This window comes from Onychostruthus taczanowskii, unplaced genomic scaffold (genome assembly GCF_017590055.1).
Source record: "Onychostruthus taczanowskii isolate IOZ18803 unplaced genomic scaffold, ASM1759005v1 scaffold153, whole genome shotgun sequence".
Lineage (NCBI taxonomy): Eukaryota > Metazoa > Chordata > Aves > Passeriformes > Passeridae > Onychostruthus > Onychostruthus taczanowskii.
Window position 1 is genome coordinate 784284 of NW_024498719.1, and position 17834 is coordinate 802117.

A 17834-nucleotide genomic window follows, 5' to 3' on the forward strand; every position below is an offset into this window, starting at 1 on the left:
GAGCGGCTTCATGTAATTTTAATAAAAAATACGTTTCAAGTTACACTTGTAAGCATCAAAATGCAAGTGTACAGACATCAGACTGATCATTTTTTCCAAGGTAACTGTCTAAAGTTTTAAAAATAGTTTGTTGCTTTGTGGCAGTTTTGAAAAGAACATCCTTTCAAAAGAATATATGTCAACAAGAACAGGTAGGATGAATACAATCATGGAGACCACAGTGGACAAGGGAACAGTCACCTGAGCTATTAGAAAGGAGCACAGGCCTTGGGTTCAAATCTCGAACAAAAGTTCCTCTTTCCCCACAAAAAGCAGATTTATGTACTATGGCATACACAATGCACAGGATCTAAACGCATATTTTTGTCCTTAGTATGAGCCCTCTTTGAAGGACTCTGATACATCTTGGTTGGCAGCATCGTACTGAGCAATGAAATGTTTGAGTTCTTCAATGCATCTCTCACCTATTTCATGCAAATTCTGCCTCAGGGCAAACTGAATGGACTTCTCTAATGATGGATCTTTATCAATTAGCATCTTCACTACCATGCCAAAGGTTTCACAGTCTTGTCTGTAGACCTAGAAACAACACATTTTAGAAAATTACTAAATGCAAAAGTCATTACATTAGCACATCAACAGCCCTTATTGAGTTAGATCCAAATGTAACAAAGGATATTGGATTTTACACGAATTTCAGCTGTAAAACTTACTGACCATTTCCTCTCTTCTGACCTCTGCTAATAAAAATGTAACTAGCTCAGCACTATCTGGATATCAAACATGACTTTTACAGGGTGAAATACCGTAATAGAGAAATGAAGTTCCCCTTGCAGAAATATTTAATAAATAACAGTAAAGCAAAGTACAAATGCTAAACCAGATTTTCTTTTCATTTCAATATACTTAAAATGAAACTGTGAAATGTCTAGCAATCTCAGTCTTCATACAAAGCACCAATAATTTCATTTGTGATCCTTCCTAATACTTTAAATATAAGTTGTGTTTAAATAATTTCAGCAAATTTTGTTTGTTTGTTGGATATCTGTGTCTTATAGAACTCCTTGACAAAGAAGACTTTAATCCGTTTGGATGCTTTTAATCACTAAGGATTAAAGAAGCCCTGGCAGTGGTTTACCTGAACCCATCTGACCTTCTCCCACAAAGAATGGAGAGTTTGCAAGTTAGTCATGCACCACATTTGAAGTGAACTAACTTTTCATTATCTCTGCAACTGTTTTTCAGCAACAAACATATGACCATACTCTTATGCAATTTCCAAAGCAAGTCAGTGACATTTAAGTTTTTTTTCCAAGTTCCAGCTAAGTTTTTTCGTCTGAACACCCAGCAAAAAACAAATTTCTCAAAGTATTCCAACTGCCAGATGCAGTTAATTTTCAAACCTCTTAGGCCAATTTCCATTTTAGAAAATACATTAGCTTTTTGACTGAAGATAAGTACGTTTTCTATCTCCATACTTTTTTTTTTTTTTGAGGAAAAAAGCTAAAATGTTGATATTCTTCCAAGTATGATTATCTTTTGGTATTGTCTGCTTGTCTTAGAACTTTTTTTCCACAGAGATGTGCAACTCTTTCACATTTATCTGTATTGTGGACAGAAATTATACAACTGCATGTAAGCAAGTCCCCTTTACTAAAAACGAAAGAAAAAGCCAAACAAAGCACACCCACCCTAAGAACCCGTTTGTAAGAACCAGTCTGAGGTCAGCTCAAGCATCTTCATGTCACAAAAACAGCAAAAAATCCCAACATTCTGTACAAAACTAAACAATTCTTAGAAACACAATGATTATCATGATACCTTGATGAAGACAATTCTTAAATGCTTAATAGCATAGTCTAGGAAAACAGTTTAAGATCATACCCACTTTTCAAACACTGGCTGGCAAATAAAAGAGAACCTTTTGGAAGGAATTAATCTTCAGTGAAAAGTAACAAGTCAAAAAGAAGAGCGTAGCCCAAACCAAACTTGAGCCAAACATTTCTGACTGTGGAAACGCACAAGGCATTTTTTTCAGAGAGGGGTTTGTTTCCTGCTTTGTAGTTCTTTGGTAGTAAAATAACAGCACAAAGGCCAGACTCTCAGAGCTCATGCTCCACAGCAAGTAAAACATGTTACTTTGCAAAAACTTCAAACAGAGAAAATCTGCATTACTTTTTTCTCTCTTCCCAAAGAAAAAGCTCAGAAAGATCTGCATGAGGAGGCACCCAAAGCTACAACTGGAGGAAATGCTCTACTTTTCATGGGTCTGCAAACTAAAGGCAAATAGTGCTACCTGCTACTTCTCCCACACACCACAGAGAACTAGCCCAGATGAAATTCTCTTAGCATATAAATACTAGCTTGATCTAAGCACATTTTTCTTCCAAACTTTCACAAAAGAAGTCTTAGAAAAGAATCAAGAGAGCCCTTGTCATCACTGAATCTGAAGTCAGAAGTCACTTTGCTGTCACAACAACCTGGAAACTAAATACTTTCACCTAAGAGATGAATGTTTTCAATACTTTGTGACCAAAGAGTTTTTAAAAAATAGAATTTACCTAAATTAGGGGAAGAGGGCAAAGGTGGAGCAGGAAGGCACTTTTAACAACAGAAAACAAAGGAAACAGCTCAGCTCCTCTGACAATAATTGAGCAATTTTCTCTCAACAAGCTTTCTGCCCTAGCTGCTAATTCTGATCCTCCTGCTACAATCTGCCTCCATCACAATTGTGCTGATAAATCTATTTGTATAGCTGCAATGTAAATTGCATCACTGAGATGTTCCCTTTTAAAATTACATTAATTGCATTCAATTCTAAAACCAGATGGATCAGCACAAATGAAAGAACTGTGAGCCATGGTCTTACAGTGAAAACTTCACAAAATAGTTTATATCTGAAGTCAAGGCACAACTATCAACTTTCAAAGATATGTTACTATGATTTACAGAAGGAAATGAAGATTATAAATTACAAGAATATCAGTACAGAATATGTTAATTACTTACAGTTTAATGGTACAATCAACTACTTGAAAAACTTGTGAAAGCACTAAAAACTCTTGAAAGAAAAGGGAATGGTAGCATGACATTAATATCTATCTTTAGAGAGAATAAAAGGAGGCTATTTCTGACAAATAAGATGAGAATGTGATGCTTGAGGAAGAAAGAAAATTGCAGAAAAGATTCCAACCATGCAAAAAGAGCTCTCTGTTGGAGAAAAATACTGGCAAAACTCATGACCCAAAAACATTTGAAAATAACCCTATCTTTAAAATTCCAGCTGATATTGATTTTGAGCTCAGACCATGAAAAGCTCATCTGTAAACATCTGGAACTAAAACCTGAAAATGATTCCATGTGTGGAGAAAGAAGAAATAACATTTTAAAAATGAAAAACAAGAAAGGGAATGATACCAATGACATTATTATTCTGTCTGACATATAAATCAGATAATCCTGAAAACAGCTAGAGGGTGATCATTTACTGTGGCCCTAGCATAAATTCATTCTCTGACCTAAGCTACAGCACCAGCATAATGGAAAGAGTGTGTAAAACTTTAGTAAGTAGATGAAGAAGAAGTAGAAACAGCTGTTCTACTTCCAAATATGTAAATATAATTTTATATACACACACTGTATATATCTATATCTGTATATATATAGATATATGCACTCTTGCTTCTCCTATGCATGGCAAGTATTTAAGCTGAATTCAAGTTTTTTGAAGTGTTTTCCAAAATCAGCACTTCTGGCATCTGTGAGGTCACAAGATCACAAGTATGCATACTTTTATATTATTCTCATGGAATTTTAGAATGTTACATGATAAAGACATAGAGGCTCTGGCTGAGATCAGCCCTTTGCCATGCCATTCTCCGTGTAAGAACTTGATGCAAATATAAAGTTGTGATGCACCTGCAATATGTTAGTGAACACACCTCATTTATTTGAGAAAGCTAAACCAAAATTTGCACTCAGAACTGTTTAAATATAGCTAGAAGACATTTACTTCCAGACCTAGTTAGAGCAATGGATATGTCAGTTGCCCAGATTGGAGGCAATCAAGCCCTACAACTCCCCAGGCAGAATGAAACTTTTGAGAACTCCTTCATCTACATCTATGCCAAGTTTTCACAGTGAACTTCAAAGTGCCATCAGCAGTGTCATATATTACAATGTATGACACTGACATGGAAAAAATTATGGATACCAAACACTCTCTTATTCCAGCTCAGCTGTGGAATGTTAACCTCTGAATGGGAAGAAAGAGGGCAGATGCAAGCACATGGGGACTGCTCATGTCTTTGACTGCTATATCCCTCTTTCACTGATAATCTAAACATGGTCTTTGCTTAAACAGAAGAATGAATAGCTTTGCTGATGGGTGAAATTATACATGGCTAGGGAATATCTTGACAACACGCCTACTACTCACTGACAAAGTCCATATAATTTTCTGACTAGCACAGCACCATCTTTTTCTTCAAAACTGTTCCAGAGCTGCACGTACACTTTGTGCAAAAGAGCTGTTGGACAATATAAACAGTAATGACAATGCAAATTAGAACTTAGGATGTCCTCCCCTGCAAATAACTACAGGCTACAAGAATTGTAAGAGCAATCTTGATCTCAAAATCTTGCATATCTGGCCAGCTTTATTTCAACAGCAAGACCAAATAATGGTATTCAAAGGGGGTGAGGACAAGCCTTATTTCAACCCGTGCACCAAGTTTCCCTAGCTTAGCTCTACAGTCTGTGCAAAGAAGTCTTTTTAACTTCTCAAGGTGACTCAGAACAGCTAAAACCACAGTATCTATTCTAAACAGGCTTTGAGGAAAAGGGAAACAAGAGAGAAATTCTCTGATAATTGGAATGATTCTCTGGAAGACTGGTCCCACCAGGATACAAAAGTTAGCCTTTGTATGTCTCATGTCCACAGCTTGTAGAAAGTAGAACTGAGTAGCAAATAGGAGATGCAAATTTCTCCTGATTCAGAGAGGACTCAAATGAATCTCCACTTCTCATTTCTGGGAGAACTATTTTAATGGATGTACTTTATTTTATATGCAGGTATTAAAACACTTTCCTCTCCAAATATGGTTTTGAATGAATATAACACTGTGGCACTTTTTTTGAGTGCTCTTGGATTCATGCACACGTGAAAGCCTCTTCAATAGAATTCATCCAGACTTGCATATGCCAGGCTTGAGCAGCTATATGCAGGAGATGGGCAAACTCCAGTGCAGAAGGAGATATTTCTGCTCACAGAGACAAGCAGGACCAGCAAACACAATAAAGACCATGTCCATTAGGTCGATATGATGATTTAGCAAGTGAAATTGATGCCCATGATTTAATCTGTAATTTCCAACATCTTGATCTTTTTCCTCACAGCCTTTCCTGGGGGTTTTTTGAGTATTTTTAGCATTCCATACATTTCAAGATTCATCTAACACTCTCTCGCCTCCACCAGAACTTTAGAGCAACAGAACACGAGTCTAGACTCTGAGCAGCTCTGCACCATATGCACACAGCCCACCATCAGTGCCTGTGAGTCAGTTCTCAGCTTCAGAGATGCCTGTTCTCAGCTCCTCATCCAAAGGCCAAAGACCCCAAGGCTCAGTTACCACAGGGGAAGGAGCTAGGGCTGTGGCTCAGAAACCACATTAAATAGCCTGCAACCTTTAGATACTAACTCACTTTGAGAAGACCCAACATGCCCAGCAATCACAATTTTGTATCTGTGATTCACGCAAGTACTCATTTAATATATTATCTTTCAGAAGACAGAAGCTTTTCAGTTACTAAGGGCATATTTCCCACAAGTATCAAACTCCATGCAAGAAGTACAGAAGCAACATGCTCACTGGTAGTTGTTTGATTTCACACTGACAGGCAGAGCATCAACATGCAGAGCACAAGTACAGCACAAGCACAGTTTGAAAGCCATACCGTGTCCATTCCAGACACTCCACGAGCAAACTGCTGGAAATTTCCCTCACTTCGATGATGCCCCAGGGCCCCCCTACACCAGACAGAGATAACAGCTTTTGTTCCCTCACCTGAACTATGATAGCTGGTTTGGTATAGCCCTCTGGTGGTATAAACCAGCTTATTTCCCCTCCTCAGCAGACCTAAAATAAGTCTGACAAACCAGCCTTCTATTAACCAAGCCATGTCTGTACTAGGTTTTTCCTAACATGGGTAAGACATAAGGTATAATTTGTCTTCTACTCCTAACTAAAAACAACACTGATTTTTTTGTAATGTAGACCTAAATCTAACCTGATTGAATATGCAGTCAAATTTGCATTTTAATTGTGCATGTAAGCTTAAGCAAATTGGTAAACTATTAAACACTGAATTGCCACTATCATTGCTTTTTCTTAATGGCATCTTTTAAAAGGAATTATTATCTCTCCCCAAATCTCTTTATTTTTCATTTATTTATGCATTACCTTGGAATTATTTTCAACTGCTTAAAATAGATTTCATTAACTTACCCAAAATTTACTCTTCTAAACTTCAATAAGTTAATCCTCCACTAAAAGAGTACACAGAAATCTTCATCACTGCAGTGGCAATGTAATTGTACTGTTATGAGTACAAAATATAAGTTTATAGCTCCACAGTGCAAAGAATGCTCAGAACTGTCATTAAACCACTTGCAGACAATTTTCATGATCAAGACATTTAAAACTGATTTTCAACCAAGATGAACTATTTTTTATGGTTACAAAAAAACTAAATTAACATAGAAGAAATTCAATGCTTGGTTATGATAGTATATAGTTCACAATGGCATACAATTTTTAACTATAAAATATCAAGACGTGTACTTGATTCCTTTCTTAAAAACTAACAATTTTGCCCTGTATCTATGTAATACTTTCTGCACCCATTAATCAATGTGTTTATAGACCAATTAGATAATCACTGAAATGCAAACTGGGGGAAACAAGTTATTTAATCTATTATGTAATAATAAACAATTTCATGTCAATTTGCTTCTTACTGAGGAGATGTAAATTATTAAAGTTATTTGCACTTAAATACAATTCTGCCTCCCTTTCCAATGAAACTTTCAAGTTCCTTTTTAGGAACTTCAGTAGATTTACTCAACTTTCAGAAATAACACCCACCATTTTTGGCATCTAGATATCTCACTGAAGAGTCTCCTGGAAGCGCCTTGTGTGGAAGAGATGTTGATAGAGCCCTCACTTGAAAAGAGATAGGAATTCAGGTTTGAACTGCACTTTGTCCTCTAGGACCAGTATTGGCAGCACATGGGGGCAGCAGGTGACAAAGCGCAGCAGGGGAGGGTGCTGGGAGCCAGTGTTTCTGTTCAGCTGATCTACAGCACCTCACTTCTAGGTCACAGCATCGCCCATCCCCTTCACTAAACTAATCCGATACAGGACATGCAGCCTGAAACAATGCCACCACGAGGCTTCCCCTTCATTTAAAAGCAGAATTCTGCTATGAAAAGTGCTCTGTAAAACTGAGAGTTGGGTGTTTGTGTCAACAGTGACCAACTCTGCTGAGTTTACAAACACATTTTCAAGGCTGAAAATCAAGAGCTGGCTTGGGTCCTGTGACACAACCCTGGTCTATTACACGCACTGGGCAGAAAACATGTGGGCAGAATTATTGAATTGTGTGAATCCATTACCTGCAGTTTAAGCTCAAGACACTGCTTTGCTTCATACCACGTCCCTCCTGACACCTATGCAGTTACAGCGAAGCCACGGACTCTGCATGGCATGGAGCCCACCACTGCCCAGGAGAGCCTGCAGCTGGCCCCAGCATCCCGTGGCTGCCCACGGCTCCTGCTGGCCAGGGCTCAGCCCTGGCAGCAATCACAGCTGCAGGGAGGGCAGGCTCAGCCCTGGCAGCAATCACACCTGCAGCCATCTCTGCAGAGAGCCCGCACGCCGCCTCAACTCCCTTCTCCTTCCCTTCACCATCCAAACAAAAAGTTACACCTTCTCCTGCCTTTGCTCAATGCTTATAGAGAGATCTAAAAATGAACATACAGGTTTTGTATGACATTGTTGAGGAGACCTAAAGAAAAATGTAATTAAAAAGCAATAAAAAGTGAACTCCCTCAGCAAGTGTAGTACCTGTTTACAGCTGTGGTTACCGAAGGACAGATCTGTAGAGCAAGGCTGTTATAATTCAGAACAATCATAGCAAAAGTTGGTACTATTTAGAAAAGAGAGTCTTCATTTCATTGAAAGCTTACAAATTCCAAGTAGTTACTTACTGCTTTAAAACTACTACACACAAGTTGTCAACAAGGAGCGAGAATTTATATAAAATATATTGCTAGGAAATCCATGTGTTTACTATTTTTTTAATACTATGGTGAAGAACTTGACACAAATGTTTAAATGAACAAGAACTGGTACACAACAGAAATGTAAATGATTATACACTTCATTTAATGTTACATTTTGGCAAGAACAAGTGTATTATTACTTCTTCAAGAAATGTCTTGCACAGTCAAGCAGAAGTAGCTCCCATGTGGGAGAGCAAGAACTATTATGTTACATGGTTTTACTGGAGATTATTCTTTACTAAACCAATCAGACCACATAATAGCAGCATTTTAACACCAACTACTGGCCCTTGGAGACCAGTTTGTGTGTGGCCTCGATTTCATAGTCTTCTTTACAACAGATGTGTTGGATGAGGGTAGAGTTACTTCATATATTAACTTGTGTGTTCCTTAGGTAAAACAGCAGTACAAGTGTAAATTCTGCCTCTTCTTATAGAAAGTGCATGCCTTGTGCAAGGAGATGATATCTATGAAATCAAAAAACCCATTGCAATTACAATTGATCCGTTTCTCACTGGAAGAACTGATGATCACTCGAAGATGTGTCTATAACATCTTTGCAGCTCATGTTTACGAATGCCATGGCGCAAACTACTGTGCAGCCAAGTCCAAAAGTTGTAAAAGGGTGACTATTCATATATCTAATAATTTCTCTTTGTTCTATAATAATATGCAAACACAGAAACTGTATTTTTGTAGGAGCATAAATGAAAACAAAATCCTAAAAACCCTCCTCTCCAACAGATGCTAGGAAACTTCCATTAGTTGAAATACACCAGTTTAGGATTAAACAGGAAATAATCAGCTTTATGCCAAAGGAAGGGCCTCACCCTACAACTTTTTATTTATAAAATACTGAATTGATGGAAAGCCACTTCCTAAATCTGATCCACAGTAAAATTATTGCTCCATCCAAAACAGGAAGGGTGAAGTTTATCTGCAAAAGACTCTATGTTAATTGTCTTGTTAAAATGCTTTAAATAATTTTCAGTTACGTCCACTGACCATAAAGGAAAGTGATACTCATTTAAGCTTCAGCAGAATGGGCTGTATATTAACAGCAACAATAAAATGACAAACCAATCTCTCTTGTCATAAAGCCAGACAAATATTTTGTATGAAATGTACAGTAGTTCAAAATCCACACAGATTGACGGTATTGAAGTCAAGATCAAAAATGATGCATTTGATTTTACCCAAAACTGACTTATGATGACTTAGTTTTCCTTCAACAAAAGTCATCCCACTTTCCATTTCAACAAATATCCTCAGCTACAAATATTCTCAGATTCAACAACATTCTGCATTAAGTGGGCTCATTTTTGTTAATGGGCAAGACAGCATTTTATCCTGAGGTGTGGATTGCCTGTATTTTCTCCAATTGCACAATGAAAATAAGCAGTAATAAAAAGCAAACAAACTACCAAACAAAAAAAAACAAAAAAAAAAAAAACAAAAAAAAAAAAAAAAAAAAAAAAACCCACAAAAAAAAAAAAAAAAAAAAAAAAACAAAAAAAAACAAACCCAACAACCCTTTCTTTCCCATTAAGAGCAACTCTGAGCAGATTAGTTGCACAATTAACTGGCAGCAGCATTGCTAATATAAATTCAAAGTTGGTGGATCTATGAGTTTAAGAACCAGTCCTTACAAGAGAAGATTTCCTCCCCATCACAGTATAAAGAGCAACTTGAAGTGTTTTTTCAATGGTTAAAAAAATGCTAAAGAAAGTATGAAATTGCATGCCAAAGGGTAGGTTTTTTCATCACATATGCAGCATAAAGAAAATACTACACAAAAGTAAACTACTGTGTGCAATGGACAGCTTCTCAGAAAAGAGAAGCAACAGCTGCAAGAAGAAAAACAATTACTTCGATTACCAACATTTTATGGCTTAGTTTATGTTAAACCTTACTGCTTCTGAAGGTTTAGAATTACTTCACACATTATATTAGCCTCACAAATCAGTTTTATCAGTGCCTCAATAATGAATCAAATTTTTTTAAAGTCCAAGTCACTGTCCTGCCTTTACCCTTGAAATAGTCACTCAAAATTTAAGTACTCATTTAAAATCTGAAACAAAATAGAAAAGTAAATTATTTTGGAATACTTCTCTAATCTTTTCTTAGCTTGTGGATACATGTGTTTTTCCACATGCAGCTGTGCCAGCTGAAAAGGCTATTCCCCCTTCCCAGCTGTCAGCATCCCTATGCCAGAAACCATCACCTCACTTGTTTGTGTGAGCCAGTGTAGCCATGATATTATGAAAAATCCTTTGCTGGGATTTTTCCTCTCCTGAGAAGCTGAGGAGCCTCAGGAGAGAAATGTAAACATTTACTATCTGCTGCTGTGGAATGCAACAGGTGCATCCATGATTGGTCCATGTGGATTGTTTTCCATTGATGACCAATCACAGCCACCTGTGCCAAGGCTGTGAGCAGTCACAGGATTTGTTGTTCTATTCTATTCTTGTTGTAGCCTTCTGATCTCTCTGTTCTTTAATATAGTTTTAATGTAGTATTTTAATATAATATTTAACATAATAAATCAGCCTTCTGAAATGGAGTCAAGCCTCGTGTCTCAACACACGGAGAGTCCCCAACAAGCCAGTAATATACAGGACCACTCCTAAAATGAATTCATAGGCAAAACCAGTCTGATTAGGTCACATGCTAGGACATCAGTTGGGCTGCAGGGAGGAATCACCTATCCTGGGTGAGAAAGCGATGAGCAGCTATGGATGACATCTAAAGAGGATGTTTATCTATAGCTTTACACTAGTGTGTCCACCTTGAGCTCCTCTGGAAACATTCAAAGAACTTCCACCTAACCCAGACAAAGCACATGGGATCTGTGTTTAAATGTTTGCATATCTTAGTATGTAACTTCAGTCAAATACAAAATATATACAGAAACAGAATGTGAAGCTGGCACAATGGCTGGGGCTGGAGTAGGTAAGAGAACCTGTATGATGAAGCCTCATTTCTTATTCTAAATATATTCATTCCTTCTGTGTCTTTAGTATTCAACACAAAAACTCTCTCCTTCTAAATCTGTTCCCACAATTCTAGTTATTTCCTCATCGATTTGGAAGCAGAAATCTGATCCAAAACTTGGTAAAAACAGAAAGCATGTCTCTCCCTAAAGAGAAAGCCACAAGGAGTAGAGATTTTTTTTATGGTTAGTAAATCATATGTCTTAGGGCAGCTATTACCAACTGTGGTTCCAAGGGAATGTAGTACAAGTTCTGCATTTACTGAGTGGATGTACCACTGACTGTATCCCACGGTACTTGGAATTAATTATTCAGTAAGTTTGGGTTACAGTCATAAGTAATACTGAAGAATCACAGCGATTAGCTGGTTCAAAAGAGCTTGGAAATCACTTGTCTTTTTCATTGTGAAAAACAAGCCCATTTTGTACTTAAAACCGTCTTCTAAGAACACAGGCTCTCTTTTCAAGCTTTCCTTAATGAGATAGTTACGCAATGCTGCAGCATTTCAGCACAAGAACTGTTACCTATCAAACTCATTCAAGGAATGTCTTGTGCCCTATTCAATCCAGTGTCACGGAACATTTTCCATAAGTTGTCTGATGGGGTGGGTGAATTGACAGAGGACAGACTGGGAGCAAACTTGGCAAGATACACAAACACACTCGTGACTTTTTGAAGTGCTTGTGTGTCTTGGGATTCTGGCATACACTGAAAAGCTTTGATTCTTTTTGAATCTGGCTTCAATCTGTTCTTATAAAAAAGAGAAGAAACTGGGACGACCAAATACTGTTCTGTGCTGGGGTTTGTTTTTGAGAGCTTTAGCTCTGTGTTGTTCAGACAGCTTAAAGCAGCTTTCTGTGATGCCTGACACCTACAAATTTTGGTAGCAGCATGATGCAACAAATCCACCAGATCAAAAAGTAACAGAGATATTTCCAATACTCGGGAGATAAAACTCAGAATCACAGAATGATTAAGGATGACCTTGAAAATTGCGTCCAGCTGTAAATATAACAGTGCAAAGTGTACCACTAAACCTTGTTCCTAAGTGCCACATCTACACATCTTTCAAATACCACCATGAATAGTGATTCTATCACTCTACTGGGCACCCTGTTCCAATGTCTGCAACTGTTTTGGTGAATTCTTCCAAATATCGAACCCAAACCTCCCCTGGTGTAACTTGGGGCCATTTCCTCTTGTCCTGTCACTTACTACCTGCAAGAAGAGACTAATCCCCACTTGGCTGCAATCTCCTTCCAGGCAGTAGAGTGATAAGGTCCCTCCTGAGCCTCCTTTTCTCCAGGATAAACACCCCCAGCTTGCTCAGCTGCTCCTCATAAGAATTGACTTTCAGCCCCTTTACCAGGTCTGTTGCCCTTCTCCAGACAAGCTCCAGCTCCACAATGTCCTTCTTGTAGTGAGGGGCCCAGACTGGACACAGGATTTGCCTCACCAGTGCCCAGTACAGGAGGACAATCACTGCCCTGGTCCTGCCAGACACACTAATGCTGACACAAGGATACAAGCAGTCTAGGCTCAGTCTTCTTGAATTTACTTCATGAAATATCCTATCTACTCCAACTATAAACAGGGAGGCTGATTATGGTAACAGTACTTGTTTACTGGTAACAACAGTATAACATCATGTAAATGTATCATGTTACATCATGTAACAAGTCAAGGAAAAAAAATGGTTAGAACAAACTAGTGTCTGCCCTCAAACTCTGTCAGCTTCCTGCAGGTTACAGATTTGTTGAGTGTCACCAGCAGCATTATGAATTATGGCCACTTCAGAGATACAGCAAATTCTGCCTCTGGCCAATACTCTAATGTGGAGAACTTCACTTGGTAAATCACACGAGCAACTGAAGGTACGGGAGACTTGTTTAACTAAACACTTAATCAAGTTTCAAATTACCACCACCATGTTTGAAGGGACCCCCAAATAATTAGAAAATCTGTCAAAAATCTGCAACGATACTTTGCCATTTTAACCTTACCTTTAGACAGACATTGGGTATAGTGTGAATAGTCTAAAATAACTCACTTTACAGTGACACCAAATAAGTAATTTCAAATCAAACAGCTAAAATTGTGGGAAAGAGTAAGGTAATAAGGAGGTAATACAAAAGAAGATCTAATCTAGATAATGAAATTGGAAACCACTGAACTACAAATGAAAATATTCACTGAATAAAATGTACTGTTACAACACTAACTTTTTATGCCTAATCTCTGAACAGAATATAGCTGCTGCTGATAAGGTCTACTGATGCCGGATTGATACAGTGTGTTTTGGATGCGAACAGCATGGAAAGAGAGCAGTGAAGTCTCTTTTGATAAGCAGAACTAAACAGTTTACTGCCTAAGATAAAGACAGGTTGCTAAAGGTCAAACACTTTATTGCAATAGCCAAAAGAAACATACCATACCATTTACCTTTTAACCTTACATCATACAAAACTACCACGTGCTCTCAAAGATACAGAATACACAGAGGTTATTCATATAAACATATCCTGAAAAAACAAGGCGTTCCTTCCTTCACACAGCCTTCCAGAACTTACAGAACACAAACACCACCCCCAAAAACACCAAAAAAACCCCCTACAAACAACTAAAAAAACCCCAACTAAATGCAAACAAAAAAAAAAAAAAAAAAAAAAAAAAAAAAAAAAAAAAAAAAAAAAAACAAAAAAAAAAAAAACAAAAAAACCAAGACAAAAAAAACCTGAACAGCTCAAGCTAATAAAAACTGAACTATACTGTCTGGAATCAGATTTAAATTAGGAAAAAATATTTAATTATTTAGAACAGAGCAAGCTAAATTAAATAAAAAGCAACAATGAAAATGAATGAAGTCCAGTGGGACTGTTGTTCCTTCAAATCACATAAAGGTATAAACATTGCAAACTTTCTGGTTTTAAATCAGCTGGTATGGAATTTTGCTATTTCAAGGATAAGTATACACAAAGAATTTATTTACATACTAAACAAAGAATTATTTAATTTATTTATGTACTTAAGAGTACCATGGACTTTGTAACAGCAACTGTTCAAGGGAAAAAAAAAGTTGCCTACTCTAGGGTAAGTCAACAGCTTACACTCTTGATGAAGAAAACACAACAAACACTTAACATTTGTTGGCTGCAATGCACCTAAACCTGATTTTAGAACTATTGCTTAGTTTTAACATAATCAATTTACTCTCTTTATATTGCTTTAACTTAATATTAATCTTTTACACTTGTTTACCTCTTTTCTTTGTTCTCCTTAGTTCATCAGTGCTCAGCAAGTTGCACTGACAAAGCCAAATCACTCTTGCTGCTCCAAAGACCCTGCAGTTGGCCAGTAAATACCTAAGAAAGGAAGCACTACTATCTCTGACTACCTTCACTCCTCCCACAATTTCATCTGAGTCCTCTCCTTCCCCATAGCAAGTATTTACTCAAGCTCTCATATAATCCTAGTACTCTGAAAAATAAAAAAATCATTGAAAAATATTTAATATTATCTGGTCATATAACCCTAGTACTCTGAAAAATCAAAAAATCATTGAAAAATATTTAAAGTCAATTGAATTATGTGAACATTTTTGCATTACCTCATGACAGAAATACATTTACATTTCCTGTATTTCTACCAAACAGGAAATTATAAGTAAAAGGTATGTTCTATAACAGCATGGAAATATTATCTAATGAAAGGAAACACTGCCCACTCTATATTCTATGTACATATGTACACATATTCTTTCAGAGCTTTAATGTAATATGTAACACAGCAGCTTTAAGGAATAGAGTAAAAAACTAAAGTAAAAACTTGCTTACTAGTCACACCTACCTGCTGAGTGATACATAGTGAAATTAACTGCAATCATACCAATGGAAGTTTCTGTCCTTACATCCATAAAACCTTACCTGACACTGAGTATTCATACTCAGGTAACGTGCTAAATGTCCTTTCCTCTTATAAAATCTTAGTTGATCCACAACAGACAAAACCAAGCTCAGCACTTTATCCCCAACAGATCCCTGCATATCTCAGTGTAACTCCTCAGCAATATGCACATATGTTTTGTTAGGAATACTTAGAACAACCTTTACAGTAGATGAGATAAGTCTCTTTGGGATCACTGCTCTGGCTGCTTACTGTGACACGAGTAACACCTACACATATTTAAAAGCTTCAGAGCCAGCCCAATATAATGACACATGCTTTTCTGGGTACCAAAAATCCATCCTGCTTAAAGTAGAAAGGAACACTCCTGAAGTACAGGGTTTTTTAGTTACTTATCTGGGTCATGAGACACCAGATAATTACTTGTTTATCTCTGCTTCTGATTTTAGTAAAAGCATGGTTTGAAGAAATCTCCTTCCATATCAACATAAGAAAAAGGAAAACTGTATAGTGAGCTGTAATGATGCCTAAGAGTAAATTTGACAAAAACTATCAAAAGCATTAAAAAAAAACTGTCAGAGCATTTTTGAGTTATGGCTAGACCTACACTTGGGTAAGCAGATTAATAATTTAATAAAATACTCATTTTTACATTAAGTTACATTACATTTACATCCAAGTTGATGACAAATACAGTAAACTGAACCAAACAGAACAGCAGCAGTGAATGGCATGTTTATCAAATTTTTTAGTAAGCAATTCCAGGTACTTGATGCAGGAACGCTGCATTTCCTGCCTTACAATTGTAGCTTCCTGCAGACACCTCAAGGGCATCCAGAGAGGAAAAGACCAAGCTGGAAGCACCTGACTGCTCCCCACTTGTTTCTGGCACCAGAAATAGCACGGGTTTTCTTGCATGATGTAGCGTCTCCACCCTCCAGCCAGGGAGAAACTCCACTGCATTTGCCCATGGGCTTTAGAGCTTCTGTGGAATTAATTCCCATCTCCACCCATGTTCCCCATCTCATTCCTTTCCCCCACCCTCTTGGCTGCAGTTCCTGATCTTGGCAAAAATCTCTTTTTTTTTTTTCAACTGTGAGTCCAGTCCCACCCTTGTTCATTGCTTCCCACACTCAGTTACTAACCCTACCTCTCCTGTCACCATAAATCCTTTCATCTCTTCCAGATATCCTCCACCCTCCAATTCTGAGGTCACCTCATTCTTCAGCTAGAAATAATTCCAAGAACTTAGGGGCCAGCTTGCTTCACAATAAATCAAAGTCTGGCTCCAACAAGCCAGGTGAAAGGGGCTGTGCTGAGGGTGTTTAATGATGCACTAGTGCTTCAAAGTGAGTTAATTCTCAAAAATATGTAGAACCAATCCTGTCAATGTTAGAAGATGGTGAGGTGTCTTAAAGGAAGATGACAATTCTGGTCATGGCAGCTTTATAAAACAAAAACTTCTTCAAGTTTTATCTTCCCTATGATAAGAATAAACAGTTACTGTGCAAATACCATCAAAGACTACAGCTTGCTATAAATTTCTGCCTGATGATTAAATTGCTGTGTCTAAAGCAGTACTTTCAGGATACTGAATGTTCAGAGACAGTGGTGGCTTGACACACAGCACAGGGTGGCTTCTCTCTTGTAGCAGCAGGCACATTTAAGGAAGCACACTGTACTTAAGAGAACTAGTTAAGTAAGCGTCTGCAAATTCTTCTTTCTTTTTCTTGATCTGATTCATGGTCAAGCCCCACAAAGACTACTGTGCCAGCACAGGGAACAATACAAAACAGGCACTAAATTCTTCCAACTATGGTTGCCACCAAACCAAACTCTTTGTAACGTGCACCTGAAGTCTGCAGTGCTACAGGTTGGTTTTGACTGCAGCACTTGCTTAAGGGGCTTCTTGATGTATAATGGGATGCAATCATAATACAGTCTCCACTGGAACTCGTACAGTTTCTGTTACTGCCTATTTTCATAATGCTTGTAACAACTAATCATCTTGGTTTATGCCTAAATTGAATTTAGTTGAAATCAGACAATAGTGTCGAAAGATACACAGCACAGATACTGAAATTGCATAAGAAAGTTTCTCCAGGAAGCCAAGAGAAGAAGAAACATAATAAAATGGGCAAATTTCCAGCTGGAGATGATCACTGAAAAGCTTGTGTCAGCATATCCTAATCTATTTATTATTTTGTGTTTAAAAATGCTTAAGCGGACTTTTTTTTTTTTTTAATTTAAGTAGCATGTTAATAAAAAAAAAGTTAATACATAAATTATTTACTATACAAAGGTGGTGAACTGCTTGTGAGGTGTGTAAGTAAGCACACAGTACCCAGGTAAGTAGAACATTTTATGCTGCTGTAATGAAACCAAGTATTTAAGCTATCTGGAGTAAAGAGAAGGGGAAAGATTGCTAACAAACTAATCAAACCTTGAAGAAACAGTATCAAACCCATGTATTACAGGTTATTAGTGTCATTCAGAGCAGTACCTGAAGTTCAATAGTGCAGAAAATTAATGTATGAACACTACTTCTCAAGAAGCGTGAGACAGAACAACTCATGACCCACTCAATCTTCCCA

General features: G+C 37.4%; 1 protein-coding gene across 1 annotated transcript in view; it reads right to left on the minus strand.

Annotated features, from left to right (window-relative positions):
• Positions 1 to 231: 231 nt before the first annotated feature.
• The window catches only part of PPHLN1 (periphilin 1), a 60993-nt gene continuing 43390 nt past the window's right edge, over positions 232 to 17834 (minus strand). Inside the window, exon 10 of the mRNA XM_041399083.1 lies at positions 232 to 579. Within this exon, the coding sequence (XP_041255017.1) occupies positions 370 to 579 (210 nt within the window). The 3' untranslated portion in view covers positions 232 to 369. The remainder of the gene's footprint in view (positions 580 to 17834) is intronic.